The sequence below is a fragment of the Moschus berezovskii genome, chromosome 12, assembly GCF_049115385.1.
Source record: "Moschus berezovskii isolate FMDL1 chromosome 12, NW_MosBer_1.0, whole genome shotgun sequence".
NCBI lineage: Eukaryota > Metazoa > Chordata > Mammalia > Artiodactyla > Moschidae > Moschus > Moschus berezovskii.
This window is the reverse complement of record NC_142471.1, coordinates 87686285-87703063: the sequence shown is the minus strand read 5'-3', so window position 1 is coordinate 87703063 and position 16779 is coordinate 87686285. Positions and strand designations below refer to the sequence as shown.

Below are 16779 nucleotides of genomic sequence, written 5' to 3'. Positions count from 1 at the left end.
AGAGGTGTTGTCTCATCTGTTTGCTATGAAATATGAGATGCAGAATAACGTCATCAGATCCTAACTTGAACCTAGGTTTCAGCTGAAGTGTAGTCATAGGGATGGCTTTTGGAGTGACCAAAAGTGAATACAGAGCCTTGTTTTTTCTTGTTTTTTGTTTCTTTGTTCGTCTTGGCTATAGCCCTCAGCTTGTGTGATCTTAGATCCCTGGCCAGAGACTGAACCCAGGTCCTTGGCAGTGTAAACAATGGACCATCAGGGAATTCCCAGGGCCATGTTTTCTAAATTCATAGAGTCACCTACAAAATTGTGTCCCCTCAAAATGAAAAACCTGGTCCTACTTAGAAATGATCACTCCAGCTTCACCCACCTCTAAACCCTTCACAGTCTTTTCGTACCAAAGGAGCACAAGCAGAAAGAAATAATATTTCATGGTTTAAATCTTGCAACTCAGGATTTGATCAGCACCAAAGGCAACTATTCAGAGGTGAGTTGGACCTTGGTAGAGTCTGGACATTTCCTTGATGCCCCGGAACCCTGAGCTACAACCAGTTTTAGGCATTCCAGAACTTCGCACAGATATAAGCAGCCTGGCTATAGAAAGTGAGCCCTTTTTGCTAGGACAACATTAGCCTGTGTTTCTGGGTTTAATCTCTTTATAATTCTTTGGCACCACTTCTGGCACTGGGCTCAGCCAAGCTGTTCTCTGACTCGAGTGTGGAGCAGAAATTCCCCTTTTTAGGTCACAAACTCAGAGCACCCACTCACACCAGTGACTCCACTGTGTCAATTTTAAACATCTCCATTAACATTTATGAAATGTCAGCAAAGTGTCAGCTATCCTGAGTTGCCCCTGCTGTACATAGGCATTGCCCAAAATTGAAACACACACACAAACTTGCCTTCCAGGCTAGGATTGTAAAAACACATGAATCTCCACCTCTTCTGAACACAACTGAATTAAGAACCCTAGGACAAGGGTCATGGGTTATTCAGCGACCGTCAGAGGGTGCAGCCAAGCCCACAAAGGTTGTCTGTCCGTGTGAGTTTCTTGGTTGGTGTCTGGCTGCTCCTCTGTTGTCTCACCACGTGGAGTCTTGGTCCCCAAGCCCTGCCTTTGGTGTTGGGATGGGATCTCTTGTGCTGAGCTGGACAAATCTCACCCAGGCTTGTCATCTCCTTGGGAATCAGAGCACTGGACCAGCGTGAGCATCACAGTGAGTTTGGTTTCCTGCAGGCCGATACTCTACAATCTGGTCAATGGCATTTGTCCGGGCTCTCTCCCTTCCCTATCAGCCACCCACTGCCGTCCCCTACCCCTGGCCTATTTAATCCACATCCCTGCCTGCACTTGTCACAGCTACCCAGCTTATACTTCTTTACTCCCACCAAATCACACACTCAAGCAGGAGACTTACAAGGGCTTGCCTTTATCCTTTGCTTTGAAACCTACTCTTTCATCCTTCTCTCTGCCCACCACATACTGACTGAGCACTCATAATACCAAGGTCCTTGGCAGTGAAAGCACTGGACCGCCAGGGAATTCCCAGAGGAATGCTTTTAAATTCATTGAGTCACCTACAAAATTGTGTCCCCTCAGAATGAGAAACCTGGTCCTACTTAGAAATGATCACTCCAGTTTCACCTACCTCCAAACCCTTCACAGTCCTTTCGTACCAAAGGAGCACAAGCAGAAAGAAATAATATTTCATGGTTTAAATCTTGCAACTCAGGATTTGATCAGCACCAAAGGCAACTATTCAGAGGTGAGTTGGACCTTGGTAGAGTCTGGACATTTCCTTGATGCCCCGGAACCCTGAGCCACAACCAGTTTTAGGCATTCCAGAACTTTGCACAGATACAAGCAGCCTGGCTACAGAAAGTGAGCCCTCTGTTGCTATTTGATAGGGGTCTTGGAAGTCAATGAAGGAGGCTACAAGCCAGGAGGCAATAAGAAGGAGGGCTTAGCTCAGTGCCAGAGACCCCAGAACCTGTGCGTGCTGACCTGAGTGAGGACTGGGCTCCCAGCAGAGACTGGTCCACCTTCAGACTGGAATGAAGCAGGCAGTAACTGAGAAGTAGGGGTTAAAAGAGTTGCTACAGCCCAGAGCTGTGTCTTCTCAACGAATCACCCCTTCTCTTTTTAAATGAGTTTCTTGCAACCAAACGTTCCTGGATTAAAACCACACTCAAAAGTTGCCCATGACCCGCACACTCTGCCTCTTCACAGTCCTCACCTTCCAGCATTTCCGTAGCACCTGACACTGTTACCCGACCCTCCTCCACAAACTCCCTCCACTTAGGGCTTTTCTGAAAGGTGCTGCAAAACCTTGTTCTCTTTTTCCTTCTCCAGTGCTCCTCTTCCCCTCTTTGTAAAGCCTTCTAATGAGGTTCAGAATTTGGTCTTCCAGCCTGGGTTTCTCCTAGAAGATTCCACAGGCCCCTTGCTTCCTCTCCTGAGCCCCGGAGAAGACTCCCCATCTAGACACCAGCCCTGACCTCTGCCTTCCACCTCCACTGCATTTTTAACGCTCTGATGGGTATCTCCACCGAGATGATGCACAGTCAGTCAACCTCCTGAAATGCACGTTTGATATCTCCCAGCCAGTCCCTCTCCCGACTTTCCCATTTCCACTGAGAGGCGTGCATTCTTTCAGCCACATCCCCTGGGGCTCTCATGGTGACTCCACACTGGGTGGTGATCACTTACTTAGTCTCTGTCTCCCCACTAGCCTGGGGGCTCCACAAGGGCCTGGATTATGTGACTGGTGTGCAAAATATTGCCTCCTTCCCTCCACTGTTTCCAGGGGTCTTGGACATGGGGATCATTTAAATGTTTGATGAATGAATTGATGATTATCTTTTATTTGCCCCTCTGCTGCATTCCTCTCGTCTCTCCGATACATGCGCACCAAGCCCTCTGAATTCTTCCTTCCTGAGGTCTCTTTTCTTGTCCCTTTCCTGCCCGTTGCCTTGGCTCCTGGACCAGACCCTCATCACTACCCATAAGCGCTCTTGCAGAAGCGAACTGGTCTCCCTGAATGCAATTAAATGCCTGCCGAGTGGAATTCTGGGAAGATGGTGGCAGCAGAGTTTTCAGGTCTTCCCAAATCCCCTCTTGTAAACAGACAGTACAGATTGCAAGTAAAAGTAAAAACCTGTGGACACTCACAACAGAACTGGATTATAAGGGTTCCCCTGAATCTCAGCCATCCACAGGACCCACCTGGTTTCGGCATCTGTGCAGGAGGACGCAGAGAGAAGCAACAGGGCAAGGTCAGCTAGACCTGAGAGTAGGAACCCCCCCAGGGAGCCGACAGGTATTCACGGGAGAGGATGGTGGGCCAGCATGGGAGCAGCAGCTAAAACTGGGAGGAGCTTTGTCCCCTGCATCCACACAAACTCAGCTATTACACACTGGATTATACTCAAGAGTCAGTGGGATAGAGAATTTCAGTCTGTGCATTTCTGTTGCACGGAACGTGCTGTGAAATAAAGCACACACACACACACACACTCACACATACACACACACTCCCACACTCCACTGTGTTTAACTGAGCTGCTAGATTCTCTCATGAGGCTAAGTTCACTGCCTTACTTCAGTGTGATCTGACGACTGGGTTATAGCTGACACCAGGTCAAACTCAGAAACACTCGGCTTTTGTTGAAATCACACGGCAGCTGAAGTTGGCAGCCACGACGTCAGAAGCAGGTCTGAAAAGGTACTTGTGTGAGTCCAGAGAGACGCTGTGCAAACATGTCAAAATCAACAGCGTCGCCAGCTTTAAAATAACTTTTCGTTATAAAGTCTTGTTGTCTCAGGCCCTCAGGGCTCTCTTAAATCATCATTCCTCAGGCTCATAAATACTTGAAAATCCAGTTTGCCGTTGGCAGAATCATCACAGAAGCCAGAAGAAATTTCAATAATCACCTAGCCCAAACCTTATGTTACCAGGGAAGAGACGGAGGTCTAGGTTAATGGGGACTTGTCCTAACAAAAGCAACAAATCACTAAGTGGAAAGAAAAAAATACAGTTTATGTGGCTTTGGAGACAATCAGAAGGGGAGAAATAAGAAGCACAGATGGGCCTTCAATTTCCCTTTATAAGGAAAAAAAGAAAGAAAGAAATGCATTTACCCCGCTAATCTCAGCAGCCAAACCAGTTTAAAGCACATGCTGCTCAAAGGAATAAAGCCATCAATCTGAGGCTTACTTACCCAGTAACCTCTCAGCATGAGGGGCAGAGAGGGGGAGAGGCCCTCTCTTCCTGATGTTATGGCTCTTCAGCACTGCCGTCCGCCCGCGGTCTGTCTTCCCAGGATCACATGGAAGCGTTCTATAAATGTGCCTTGGCTTAAGGTTGGGAACGCTGGCCTGGGAACCGGCAGTGTGTAAGCAATCTGACCCAGGCCAGAGGCAACTTTCCAGAAACCTCTGCTGCCCAGAGGGAGGACAACAAGGGGCAGAGAGCTTGCAGGTACTGGGAGCCCGAGGTGCTGTTTTTCCAAGTGTGTCTGGGATCTGAAGCCAGTCTCTACTGCTTCGAGCTGCAATCAAATTTACTTGGGGGCAGTTCTATATTTTTGCTTACTTCTCAAAACAAAACAATCTTAAAAAAAAAAAAGCTATAAAACAAGAAGTGCTTTTGGTAAATGGGGACAGGTCACTGTCAACTTCTACCGGCCTCGTAAAATCCAGTTGTCTTCTTTGAAAATGTCACTAGGCCCCTTTGGGAAAGGCGAAGTGAGCAAAGTCTGTTAATGCCGATTCTAAATGGCAAAGATACCTAAAAAAAATTCCATCAGTATTTAATGAATTAAATGTGCAACTATGCAGTGGGAAACTGAGCAACTCAGAAGTGATGGGGAGCTCTTTATATGCCAACACCGAAAACTCTCCAAGATACATCATTAAGTGAAAAAAAATTAAGATGCAGCACAGTGTGTCTAATATGTCACCATCTGTGTAAAAAAAAGGAGGGTATAAGTTTGCATGTGTACACTACATTATGTATAGTATATAAATTCTATGTTTCTAAAAAACGCATACTATACTGTATTATGATATAGAAATTAATGACTGTTTTTAGAAATTCACAGGAGAAACTAGTGACAGCGGCTGCCTCCAGGGGGCTGGGGTTGGGGGTGGGCCAGGATGGGCCAGGGAGGGGTGGAGACTGGGGTCCAGAGAAAGAGGAAGATCGCCTCCTTTTCTGGTCTAGGAATTTTATCTCATGTGAATAGTAATTTTTCTAAGAAAACTTGAAGGGTGATCTAATTTTCATTAGCGTAAATATTTAATTTTCAAAATTATTCTATTCAGAGTACTGAATTCAATTGATCATAAATCCTGCTGCTAAGTCACTTCAGTCGTGTCCGACTCTGTGCAACCCCATAGACAGCAGCCCACCAGGCTCCCCCGTCCCTGAGATTCTCCAGGCAAGAACACTGGAGTGGGTTGCCATTTCCTTCTCCAAGATCATAAATCCTACTTCTCATATATTTAAATATTTTGATTGAATTGGGAAGGAATTCTTGAAGAAGATAGAGTTCTGTGATGTGTGTGTGTGTGTGTGTAAAACCCCTATAATACCTGAGTGAGTTTTGAATGAGGTGTCTGAAGGTTGGATGTTTAGTCCTGATTCATCTCCTTTCTAACCCTGACTTGGATCAAGTGTCCGAACGTTGTATGTTCAGTTTCATCAGGTGTAAAATTGTTCCCCACCTCACCTTCTCCATGGGCCTACACAGTCCAAATAAGACAAAGACATAAAAACTCTCTAAAAGCAGAAAACCCCTATTCAGGAATAGGATGGTTCAGGGTGATCACATTTGATCATGTTTTCTTGAAGTTCTTACGTAATTCAACCCTCAAGTATTTTAAGTCATATTTTCCCTTAAGAACAAGCATGGAAGTCAAGGGCATAGTTTCAGAGGGCCTGGGTCCATGGTGGTTAATGTGCACCCTAGTGCTATCCCATCACCTCCCATATTGTGCGTGATGTCTTCTTCTAAACAACCTCTTGTCCTGTCATCGTGAGCTGTTTTGCCCTCCTGCAAGGTTTTCTATCAAATCTAAGTTCTGTTCCCAGTTCATTTACCCAGAAGCATTTTTTTTTAGTCCTCACATTAGTACCAAGGCATCATGGTTGGGCTAAATTGCCCTGAGATATTAAAAAAAACTTTCGATTAAGGTCCGTCAAGTCAAAGCTACGGTTTTTCCAGTAGTCATGTATGGATGTGAGAGTTGGACTGTGAAGAAAGCTGAGCGCTGAAGAATTGATGCTTTTGAACTGTGGTGTTGGAGAAGACTCTTGAGAGTCCCTTGGACTGCAAGGAGATCCAACCAGTCCAGTCTAAAGGAGATCAGTCCTGGGTGTTCATTGGAAGAACTGATGCTGAAGCTGAAACTCCAATACTTTGGCCACCTGATGCAAAGAACTGAGTCATCTGAAAAGACCCTGATGCTGGGAAAGATTGAAGGCGGGAGAAGGGGACGACAGAGGATGAGATGGTTGGATGGCATCACTGACTCAATGGACATGAGTTTGAATAAACTCCGGGAGTTGGTGATGGACAGGGAAGCCTGGTGTGCTTCAGTCCATGGGGTTGCAAAGCGTCGGACACAACTGAGCGACTGAACTGGACTGACTGAAAATCACAAGCGAAAGTCCCGGTGCCTATGAACCGTGTGGTTCCTTCCCTCGGTCCTGAAGAAACACTGCGGACACCTCTGCTTACCAGCGGAAGTGGCGCCACCATGTGGCTACTGTGTCCATGCAGTTTTCATCACTTGTCTGGTGAGCTTTAGACGCCTTCCCTGGTGGCTCAGAGGTTAAAGCGTCTGCCTCCAATGAGGGCGATCTGGGTTCGATCCCCGGGTCAGGAAGATCCCCTGGACAAGAAAATGGTAACCCACTACAGTATTCTTGCCTGGAGGATCCCATGGACAGAGAAGCCTGGTGGACAGTCCATGGGGTCCCAAAGAGTTGGACACGACTGAGCCACTTCACTTCTGGTCAGCTTTGAAAGGATTCTTAACGTAAAAACTAATTAACAAAAGAAAAAAAGATCGTTTTTAATTTGAGGATATTTGACATATTTCAAAATTTGCTTATAAAGTGAGGTTTTATAATATTTTTATTTTGTATTACTTATTTGCCCAATTCAAATTCATGTAAATGCAGACTTGCTGAAAATTACTAGCATATGGCCGAGAACTCAAAGGAAACAAAACATTTCCCAGGAAATGCCTAGAACTGCTGATTATTTAAAAGTTCTAAAATGAAAGTAAATTCAAATTAATGTTTATTATGACAGTAAACAGGTGGATTTATGAAAGTAAAAAGATAATGTTTACGGTTCATTATCTCCTTATGCAGTGAAAAAGAAACTCCCATTAAGGAAGCAAGTGAAACATACACACTTAACTCTTTCCCTTCAGGGTACTTCATTAAAGTGATCGCTGCTGCTGCTGCTGCTAAGTCGCTTCAGTCATGTCTGACTCTGTGCGACCCCATAGATGGCAGCCCACTAGGCTCACCCATCCCTGGGTTTCTCCAGGCAAGAACACTGGAGTGGGTTGCCATTTCCTTCTCCAATGTGTGAAAGTGAAAAGTGAAGTCACTCAGTCGTGCCTGACTCTTAGTGACACCATGGACTGCAGCCTACCAGGCTCCTCCGTCCATGGGATTTTCTAGGCAAGAGTACTGGAGTGGCTTGCCATTGCCTTCTCCAAAAGTGATCGCTAAAGGATGTTTTTTGTTTTCAAGCATCTTAGGGAAATAATGAAGCAAACTGGACGGCACGCCAGCCAAGAGATGGCTCCATGTTTGTGCGTAACGGGAAGGGGATGGAGGTCTGACCACAGAGGAATCGGAGCCGAGGTGCCCCAGCCCAGAGCTGGGGGGAGAGGTGCAGTGAAACACCAGGAACGTCGGAGAGAGCTGAAAACCCCCCGGAGAACCAAGAGAAGATAAAAACCAGGTGCAAGTGAAGCCAGCTGCCAGCTCATGCCCACCTGGTACCTATCAATTCATTTCAGTTCAGTTCGTCGCTCAGTCGTGTCCGACTCTCTGCGACCCCATGAATCACAGCACGCCAGGCCTCCCTGTCCATCACCAACTCCCGGAGATCACTCAAACTCATGTCCATCGAGTCGGTGATGCCATCCAGCCATCTCATTCTCTGTCAATTAGACAAAAGCAAAACCGAAACCAAAGCCAAACTAGCCATGTATTCTGGAAAAAGAAATGACAGTAGAAAGTTAAAGGTAAGCTTAATAAAATAAAAATAGATTTAAATAAAGATTTAAAATATGAAAGCATGTAAGAGGCTTAGGGCGTCGGTCCATGAAGTCTCACATCGGATTAACAGGAGATCCAGACATGGAGCAAAAAAGCAGAGGGAAGAAATTATCAAAGAAAGAACATGAGAATAACGAAAACATTTCCCCAAGTTGAAGGAGATGACTCTCCACAGTGAAAAGGCGTCTGATACAATAACGAAAGATATTGTTGTGAGTTGACAGGGCCCAGCTAGCCAGTTCTCGTGTTGGGAGAGGGCTCTTGTGTGGCTGGAATGAGATGGCAGCAAAAACCAGAGTCATTTCAAGGCTCCATGGATTTGGGTTTTCAAAACGCTCACTCCCATGGCTGGCAGGTCACACAGACTCTGGCTAGAAGCTCAGCAGTGGCCTACCTATGGCCTCTTTGTGTGTCTTGAACTTCCTTACAGCATGGCAGATGGGTTCCAAGAGCGAATGTTCCAAAACACAGGAAAGAGAAACTGCCAATCTTTCAAATCCAGAAACTGACACAGTATCACTTCTGCTATATTCTACTCATCCGAGAGTCACAGGGCCCAGATTAAAGGGGAGGAAATGTAGATCTTCCATTTCAGTGGGAGAAATATCAAAGAGTTCACAGCCATCTCAGGTTACCACAACCCCCTAAATGCTTTTAGAAATAAAACATATTAGGTCACATACAAACAGAATCAGAACCAAACACATTTCCCAGCATTTCCTCCCTGGTGTACCACACTCCAGTTACATGTGCCAGACTCATTTATCCTCGAGGACTTTTCTCTGCCATTGTCTCTGACTAGAACACATGTTCCCTGAATCTTTGCATGACTCACTGCTTCTCACAATTCAACTCTCATCTCAAATGTCACCTCCTCTTAGGTGTCCCTGCTCATCATATCTAAAATAGCATTCCTACTCAGCATTTATATCCTTCAGTTCAGTTCAGTTGCTCAGTCGTGTCCGACTCTTTGCGACCCCATGAATCACAGCACGCCAGGCCTCCCTGTCCATCACCAACTCCTGGAGTTCACTCAAACTCATGTCCATCAAGTCAGTGATGCCATCCAGCCATCTCATTCTCTGTCATCCACTTTTCCTCCCACCCCCAATCCCTCCCAGCATCAGAGTCTTTTCCAGTGAGTCAACTCTTCGCATGAGGTGGCCCAATTATTGGAGTTTCAGCTTTAGCATCAGTCTTTCCAATGAACACCCAGGATTGATCTCCTTTAGAATGGACTGGTTGGATCTCCTTGCAGTCCATGGGACTCTCAAGAGTCTTCTCCAGCACCACAGTTCAAAAGCATCAATTCTTCGGCGATCAACTTTCTTCACAGTCCAACTCTCACATCCATACATGACCACTGGAAAAACCATAGCCTTGACTAGAAGGACCTTGGTTGGCAAAGTAATGTCTCTGCTTTTTAATATACTCTCTAGGTTGGTCATAACTTTCCTTCCAAGGAGTAAGTGTCTTTTAATTTCATGGCTGCAATCAGCATCCGCAGTGATTTTGGAGCCCCCAAAAATAAAGTCTGACACTGTTTCCCTATCTATTTCCCATGAGGTGATGGGACCAGATGCCATGATCTTTGTTTTCTGAATGTTGAGCTTCAAGCCAACCTTTTCACTCTCCTCTTTCACTTTCATCAAGAGGCCTTTGAGTTCCTCTTCACTCTCTGCCATAAGGGTGGTGTCATCTGCATATCTGAGGTTATTGATATTTCTCCCAGCAATCTTGATTCCAGCTTGTGCTTCCAGCCCAATGTTCCTCATGATGTACTCTGCATATAAGTTAAAAAAGCAGGGTGACAATATATAACCTTGACGTACTCCTTTTCCTATCTGGAACCAGTCTGTTGTTCCATGTCCAGTTCTAACTGTTGCTTCCTGACCTGCATACAGGTTTCTCAAGAGACAGGTCAGTTGGTCTTGTATTCCCATCTCTTTCAGAACGTTCCACAGTTTATTGTGATCCACACAGTCAAAGACTTTGGCATAGTCAATGAAGCAGAAATAGATGTTTTTCTGGAACTCTCTTGCTTTCTCCATGATCTAGTGGATGTTGGCAATTTGATCTCTAGTGCCTCTGCCTTTTCTAAAACCTGCTTGAACATCTGGAAGTTCACGGTTCACATATTGCTTAAGCCTGGCTTGGAGAATTTTGAGCATGACTTTACTCGCGTGTGAGATGAGTGCAATATATCCTTGAAGTGAAGTGAAGTAGCTCAGTCGCGTCGGACTCTCTGCAACCCTGTGGACTATAGCCTAGCAGGCTTCTTCGTCCATGGGATTCTCCAGGCAAGAATACTGGACTGGGTTACCATTTCCTTGTCCAGGGGATCTTCCCGACCCAGGGATTGAACCCTGGTCTCCCGCATTGGAGGCAGACGCTTTAACCTCTGATCCACCAGGGAAGCCCAGCCTTATTTAAATTCTTCATAGCACAGACCGAGTCTTTTTTTTTTTCTTGCTTTTATTATGGCTCCTTCATGAGAGTAGCAACTTTGTCTTTTTTTTAAAGATTTTTTTTTGATGTGGACTATTTTTAAAGTCTTGATTGAATTTGTTACCATATTGTCTCCATTTTGTTTTTTTTGGCTGCAGGGCATGTGGGATCCCAGCTCCCAGATAGGGATGGAATCCACAGCCCCCTGCACTGGAAGGTGAAGTCTCAACCGCTGGATGACCAGGGGAGGCCTGCAGCTTTGTCCTATCAACATTGTATCTCCAATGCCTTGAGCACCACCTGAAATGTTTGTTGAGCCGCTATTGAATCAGAATCCATCTCAAGCAGAGAACAAAGCAATGCCTTTCAGTTTCTGATTAAGAAAAACACACCATTTTCAACTCAAAAATTCTATGTCCAGTCAAATCATCCACCAAATGGAAAGACAGATTAGAGACATTTTTCGGACTCATAACATTTTCCCCTTTACCACTCTTCTAAGAAAGTGCCTCCACAAAATCAGGGCATAAATTGAGAAAGGTTTTGAAGGTGGAATCCAGTGAACAATGGATTTAACACAAGAAAGCAGGAATGGGAAGCCCCTCGAGGACAGCTGTGCTCAAGACTGGAGCTGCAGCTCCTTCAGACTGAAGTGGGCGGATAGAGCGCGCTGGGACGGAGACCTCCAGATGAAAAGAGAGTTCCAGGAGAAGAACTGAACTGAACGAAAACGTTGGAAAAAGATGACAAAATATCTCTTCAAATAGTGCAATCAAAGCAATCATAAGCTGTAGGAGAAATCTAAATTATAAGAAAAAAATGTCACCAGTAATCATATTGATCACTAGCTCCTTGCCAAACAATACTCACAGAAATCCAATAAAACATTGCTTGTCATTTTCAGATTTGGAAACCAATCTAGGAAGAAGCACAAACGGTTCACTTAACCACTGCAGTGCCACCCCTCTGCCAGGGGACAATCTGTGTATCAGTATCCTCAGTGTCAGCCAGGTGGCAAGTGGTCCGGCTCCAAAATTCCGCTTCCCCTTCTGAGTATTTATGCGAAGAAAACAAAAACACTAAGCTGAAAAGATGCACCCCTATGTTCACTGCAGCGTTATTTACAGTAGCCAAGATATGGAAACAACCTAAGTAACGATCAATGGATGAAAGAATTAGAAGGAAAACGGTAGTATACACTTACAATGGAATATCATTCAGTCATTAACAAAGAATGATATCATGCCATTTGCGACCACATGAATAGAGTTCAAGGGTATTAACCGAAACAAGTCAGAAAGAGGGAAACAAATACCGTATGATCTTTCTTCTGTGTGGAATTTAATGCGTATACATACATATATACCTATGTAACATCAAGCTCATAGATAGAAAAGTGGTTTCCAGAGGCAGGGTGTGGATGGGAGAAATCAGTGAACTGCTGTTTTAGTTTAATTAAATTGAATTGTTTATTTTTAACCTTTTTTTTAAGATCCATGATTTGATTTTATTTTTTGGCTACGGTAGGTCGTTGTTGCTGCATGTGGGCTTTCTCTGGTTGTAGTGAGCAGGGGCTACGCTTCGTGGCGGTGTGTGGACTTCTCATTGCCATGGGTTTTCTTGTTGCAGAGCAGGGACTGGAGGCACTGACTCAGTGGTTGTGGCTCGAAGAATTAGTTGTTCAGCAGCATATGGGATCTTCGTGGACCGGGCATGGAACCGGTGTCCCTTGCATGGCAAGGTGAATTTTTAACCACCAGGGAAGCCCCTGAACTGAACTTTTTAAAGAAGAAGAAAAATCTCTACAAATTCCTGACCCAAATTCCGTGAAACTAGAGACTAATTTCAAAGAATGACAAAAGCAGGCAAACAAAAGCCAATTTAAAAAATGTTATAACACCCCCTAGGATCACCAAAGAATTCATGCTTTTGAACTGTGGTGTTGGAGAAGACTCTTGAGAGTCCCTTCGACAGCAAGAAGGTCCAACCAGTCCATCTTAAAAGAAATCCGTCTTGAATATTCATTGGAAGCTGAAACTCCAATACTCTGGCCACCTGATGCAAAGAACTGACTCATTGGAAAAAACCCTGATGCTGGGGAAAACTGAAGGCGGGAGGAGAAGGAGACAGCAGAGGATGAGATGGTTGGATGGCATCACTGACTTGATGGACATGAGTCTGAGTAAACTCCAGGAGCTGGTGGTGGACGGGAAGCCTGGCGTGCTGCAGTCCATGGGGTCACAAAGAGTCGGACACGACTGAGCAACTGAACTGAACCGAGGATCCTTATCGTTAATCTTACTTAGTGTGTAAGAAAACTAAAGGTCAGGGTGGTGAGATAGCTTCCAGAGTCCCATAGTTTATAAGTACAAGAGTAGAAATCTGAAACTTCCTCTCTCGAGGGTTTCCCAGGTGGCATTAGTGGTAAAGAATCTATCTGCCAGTGCAGGAGCCATGAGAGACGTGGGTTCAATCCCTGATCGGGAAGATGCCTGGAGGAGGGCATGGCCACCCACTCCAGTACTCTTGCCTTCAGAATCCCATGGACTGAGGAGCCTGGAGGGCTATAGTCCATGGGGTCCCAGAGTTGAACACAACTGAAGCGACTAAGCACACAGGATCCTTAGCTGAAAAAGAGGAAAAATATAAATTAAAATTGATGCCTATTTTAAAAAAAATGAAATAAAAGTACTGGTTCTCAAGTTTAAGGTATATAGTGGAAAACTAACACTATGAATGAATTTATTTTAAAATAAAGAAGGAAAACAAAATGAGGAAGACTAAAAGTAAACTAAATGTACTCAGGATATTATGAAAGAAGAGCTAACTTAACCTTCGGAAATTAGAAAGTAGGAGTGCTATGAAGATAAAAGCAGAAATTAACTAAATTTTAAATTAACTAAAAGGGAGGCGACATATGTATACCTATGGCTGATTCATGTTGATGTATGGCAGAAGCCGGCACAATATTGTAAAGTAATTATTCTCCAATTCAAATTAAAATTAAATACACTGAGTGTCAGGTTTGGTATGTGTTTTTAAAAGAGTGCTGTGTATAAAAATAACAGGGCAATAGACTAAAAACTAGTAGACATATACCCATGTTTCTGATGTGAGTGAGATAAATACAATGAGAATTTCTGTGTACGAAGAAATAGTTATATTTAGGCAAATGTTTGCATTCGTTTACACAACTGAGAAGACCAATATTAATATGTAAACCAAATAAGTTTTCCGTGCCAAAAAATTTTTGAAAACTATCTCAATTATGTTTTGAGACTGGGATATTTAAAAGCTAGCAAATTTTCATTTTCATTTAAAAATGAAAATAATGGCAATTTTGTAACATTATTTACATCCTTATTATGAAGCAAAATAGCATAGCTAAGGCTGATTTTTAAAAAAGAGAAAAAAACGATAATATTGAGAGGAGCTGCTGCTACTAAGTCACTTCAGTCGTGTCCGACTCTGTGTGACCCCATAGACGGAAGCCCACCAGGCTCCCCCTTCCCTGGGTTCTCCAGGCAAGAACACTGGAGTGGGTTGCCATTTCCTTCTCCAATGTGTGAAAGTGAAAAGTGAAAGTGAAGTCGCTCAGTCGTGTCCGACCCTTAGTGACCCCATGGACTGCAGCCTACCAGGCTCCTCCGTCCATGGGATTTTCCAGGCAAGAGTACTGGAGTGGCTTGCCATTGCCTTCTCCGATTGAGAGGAGCAGGAGGGCATAAATGAAATGTTCACGATAGACCATACTCCTGGGATTTCCCTGGGGGTCCAGTGGTTTAGATTCAGAGCTTCCAATGCAGGGGGCGCTGTTTGATCTCTGGTTGGGGAACTAAGATGCCACATGCCTTGCATGCTGACGAAAAAAAAAAAGTAGCAGTAACCAACTCTTGGATGAACAAGTGACTGTGACACAACAGGGCCCCTTTGCACACTTGAAAAATGCCAAGACAGCATTCACCATAGTGAAAAGGTGAGAGCCACCTAAGTGTCCATTAGCTGATGAATGGATAGACCAAATGTGGTCGACCCACACAGCGGACTATCATCCAGCCAGAAAAGTACTGACGTATGCTACAACACCGATGCACCTTGGAAACATTGTGCTAAATGAAGGTGGCCACATACAAAAAGAGAACATGTGATTGCAAGACTCCACTTATATGAAATGTCCAGAAATGACAAATCTGAAGAAACAGAAAATAGGTTCCTGGTTGCCAGTGACTGGGGGAGGCTTGGGGGTAATGGGGGAGAGTCTGCTGATAGGCATAGGGTTTTTCCCTCAGGTGATGAAAATGTTCTAAAATAATTGTGGTGATATTTGCAAAACTCTGTGAATATAATAAAAAAACATTGAATGATATACTGTAAAAGAATGGATTTTACGATATGTGACTTATATCTTAATGAGAAGAAAAATCTTACTATAGTGCTCTGAGGTGACCACTACAAATTGAAATGGTTCTGCTCTGCCAAATCATCTGGTTCAGGGGTTGGCCCATGAGCAGCATCTTAGGCCTCGCCTGAGGGTGAGAAATGGACAATGACAGACGTTCTCCCAGGCCTACGGAAATCACAATCTGTTCCTTAACAAGGCCCCTTCCCAGGTAATTCATACGCACATTCAAATCGGAGACACCATGATCCAAAGCATTAATGAGGTCGTAAGAGTCTAGCATTGAGTGACAAGTATGTACAACAAGTGATCATACTAATACACTTGATTTCAAAGGCATGAGAGAGATTAGAAAAAATGTTAGAACAAATTTTAATTTAGAAAAAAAATGTTTAATTTGTTGGCTTTTATTTCTTTACAAGTTTCTCTTTGCTTTTATAAGCAATAACTTGCTTTTAAAAAAAAATCTATCCTTTTTATTTGTAGGATCTTAAGTTTCCCAACCAGGGACTGAACCTATGCCCATGGCAATGAAAGCTCAGAGTCCTAACCGCTGGACCACCTGAGAACTTCCTACAAACTCTCTTTAATGTTAAAAAAAGAAAGAAAAGAAATCAGGGGTGGGGGACGTTTTGGATAATGGTGTGAAGTCCAGGGCTTAAGTATGCTATAAAAGGTCCTTGAGCTAATATTATTTGTGGGTTGGTTTTTTTTTTTTTTTTTTTGCCAGCTAGAAATCACTTCAAGTGTAGAACTTTCTCTGACCAGCTGCTATTCTAAGTGCTGCTAACTAGCATGGCTGTGGGCTCATTTCTAAAAAAAATAGGGCAATGCTTGTGGGGTGAGGAGGTGAACAGACAACCATATTTAGACCTTGAGACCCTTAAACCCCTATATCCTTGAAAATGTTGATTTGTACTTTTTGATTACTAATTTGTACTTATTGTTCCACTGTACAGATTGAAAATTAACATTTTAAAGTTTAATTTCTCTTCCGAAATGATACAATAACCTATTTCTCTTCTTATTCCTATTCAAGGTAAGCAGTACTAACAGTATACCATCAGCCCTCGGATCAGAGGTGTCTGCATTCATGGATTCAATCAACCAAGGATAAAAAACATTTTGGAAGATGTTTTTCTCTGGAAAGTTCCAAAAGGTAAAATTTGAATTTGCCATGCACTGGCAACATTTAGGTAACACTTACATTGTACTTAAAGCTATTTACATAGTATTTACATACTTCATTGAACTATTTTGGTACTTTTGTAGAAAATCGGTTGACCATGAATGCATGACAGGCTTTCCAGGTGGCTCAGTGGTCAAGAACCTGCCTGCCAATGCAGGAGACTCGGGTTCACTCCCTAGGGTAGGGAAATCCCCGAGACGCGGCAACCTGCTCCGATATTCTTGCCTGGGAAATCCCAAGGACACAGGAGCCTGGCGGGCTGCAGTACCCGGGTTGCAAAGAGTTGGACATGACTGAACATGCACATGTAGATGTATGGGTTGATTTCTGGACTTTAAATTCTATTTTATTGATCTTTATGTCTGTCTTCATGACAATATCACAGTCTTAGTTACGATAGCTTTGTAGTAAGTTTTGGAATTAAGCATGCGTCC

The 16779-nt window shown here is 43.9% G+C and overlaps 1 protein-coding gene across 14 annotated transcripts in view; it reads right to left on the bottom strand.

The window, feature by feature from the left end:
- TACC2 (transforming acidic coiled-coil containing protein 2) overlaps positions 1-4372 on the bottom strand; it is a 232095-nt gene extending 227723 nt beyond the window's left edge. For 12 of the 14 annotated variants that reach the window (XM_088842389.1, XM_088842399.1, XM_055424489.2 and 9 more), the window contains exon 1: positions 4222-4372. Coding sequence is in view for 1 of the 14 variants with exons in the window: in XM_055424488.2 (XP_055280463.2) it covers positions 4222-4239 (18 nt within the window). In the remaining 13 variants the exon portion in view is untranslated. The remainder of the gene's footprint in view (positions 1-4221) is intronic. The other 2 variants (XM_055424488.2, XM_088842390.1) reach the window with 2 other exon arrangements.
- Positions 4373-16779: the final 12407 nt, after the last annotated feature.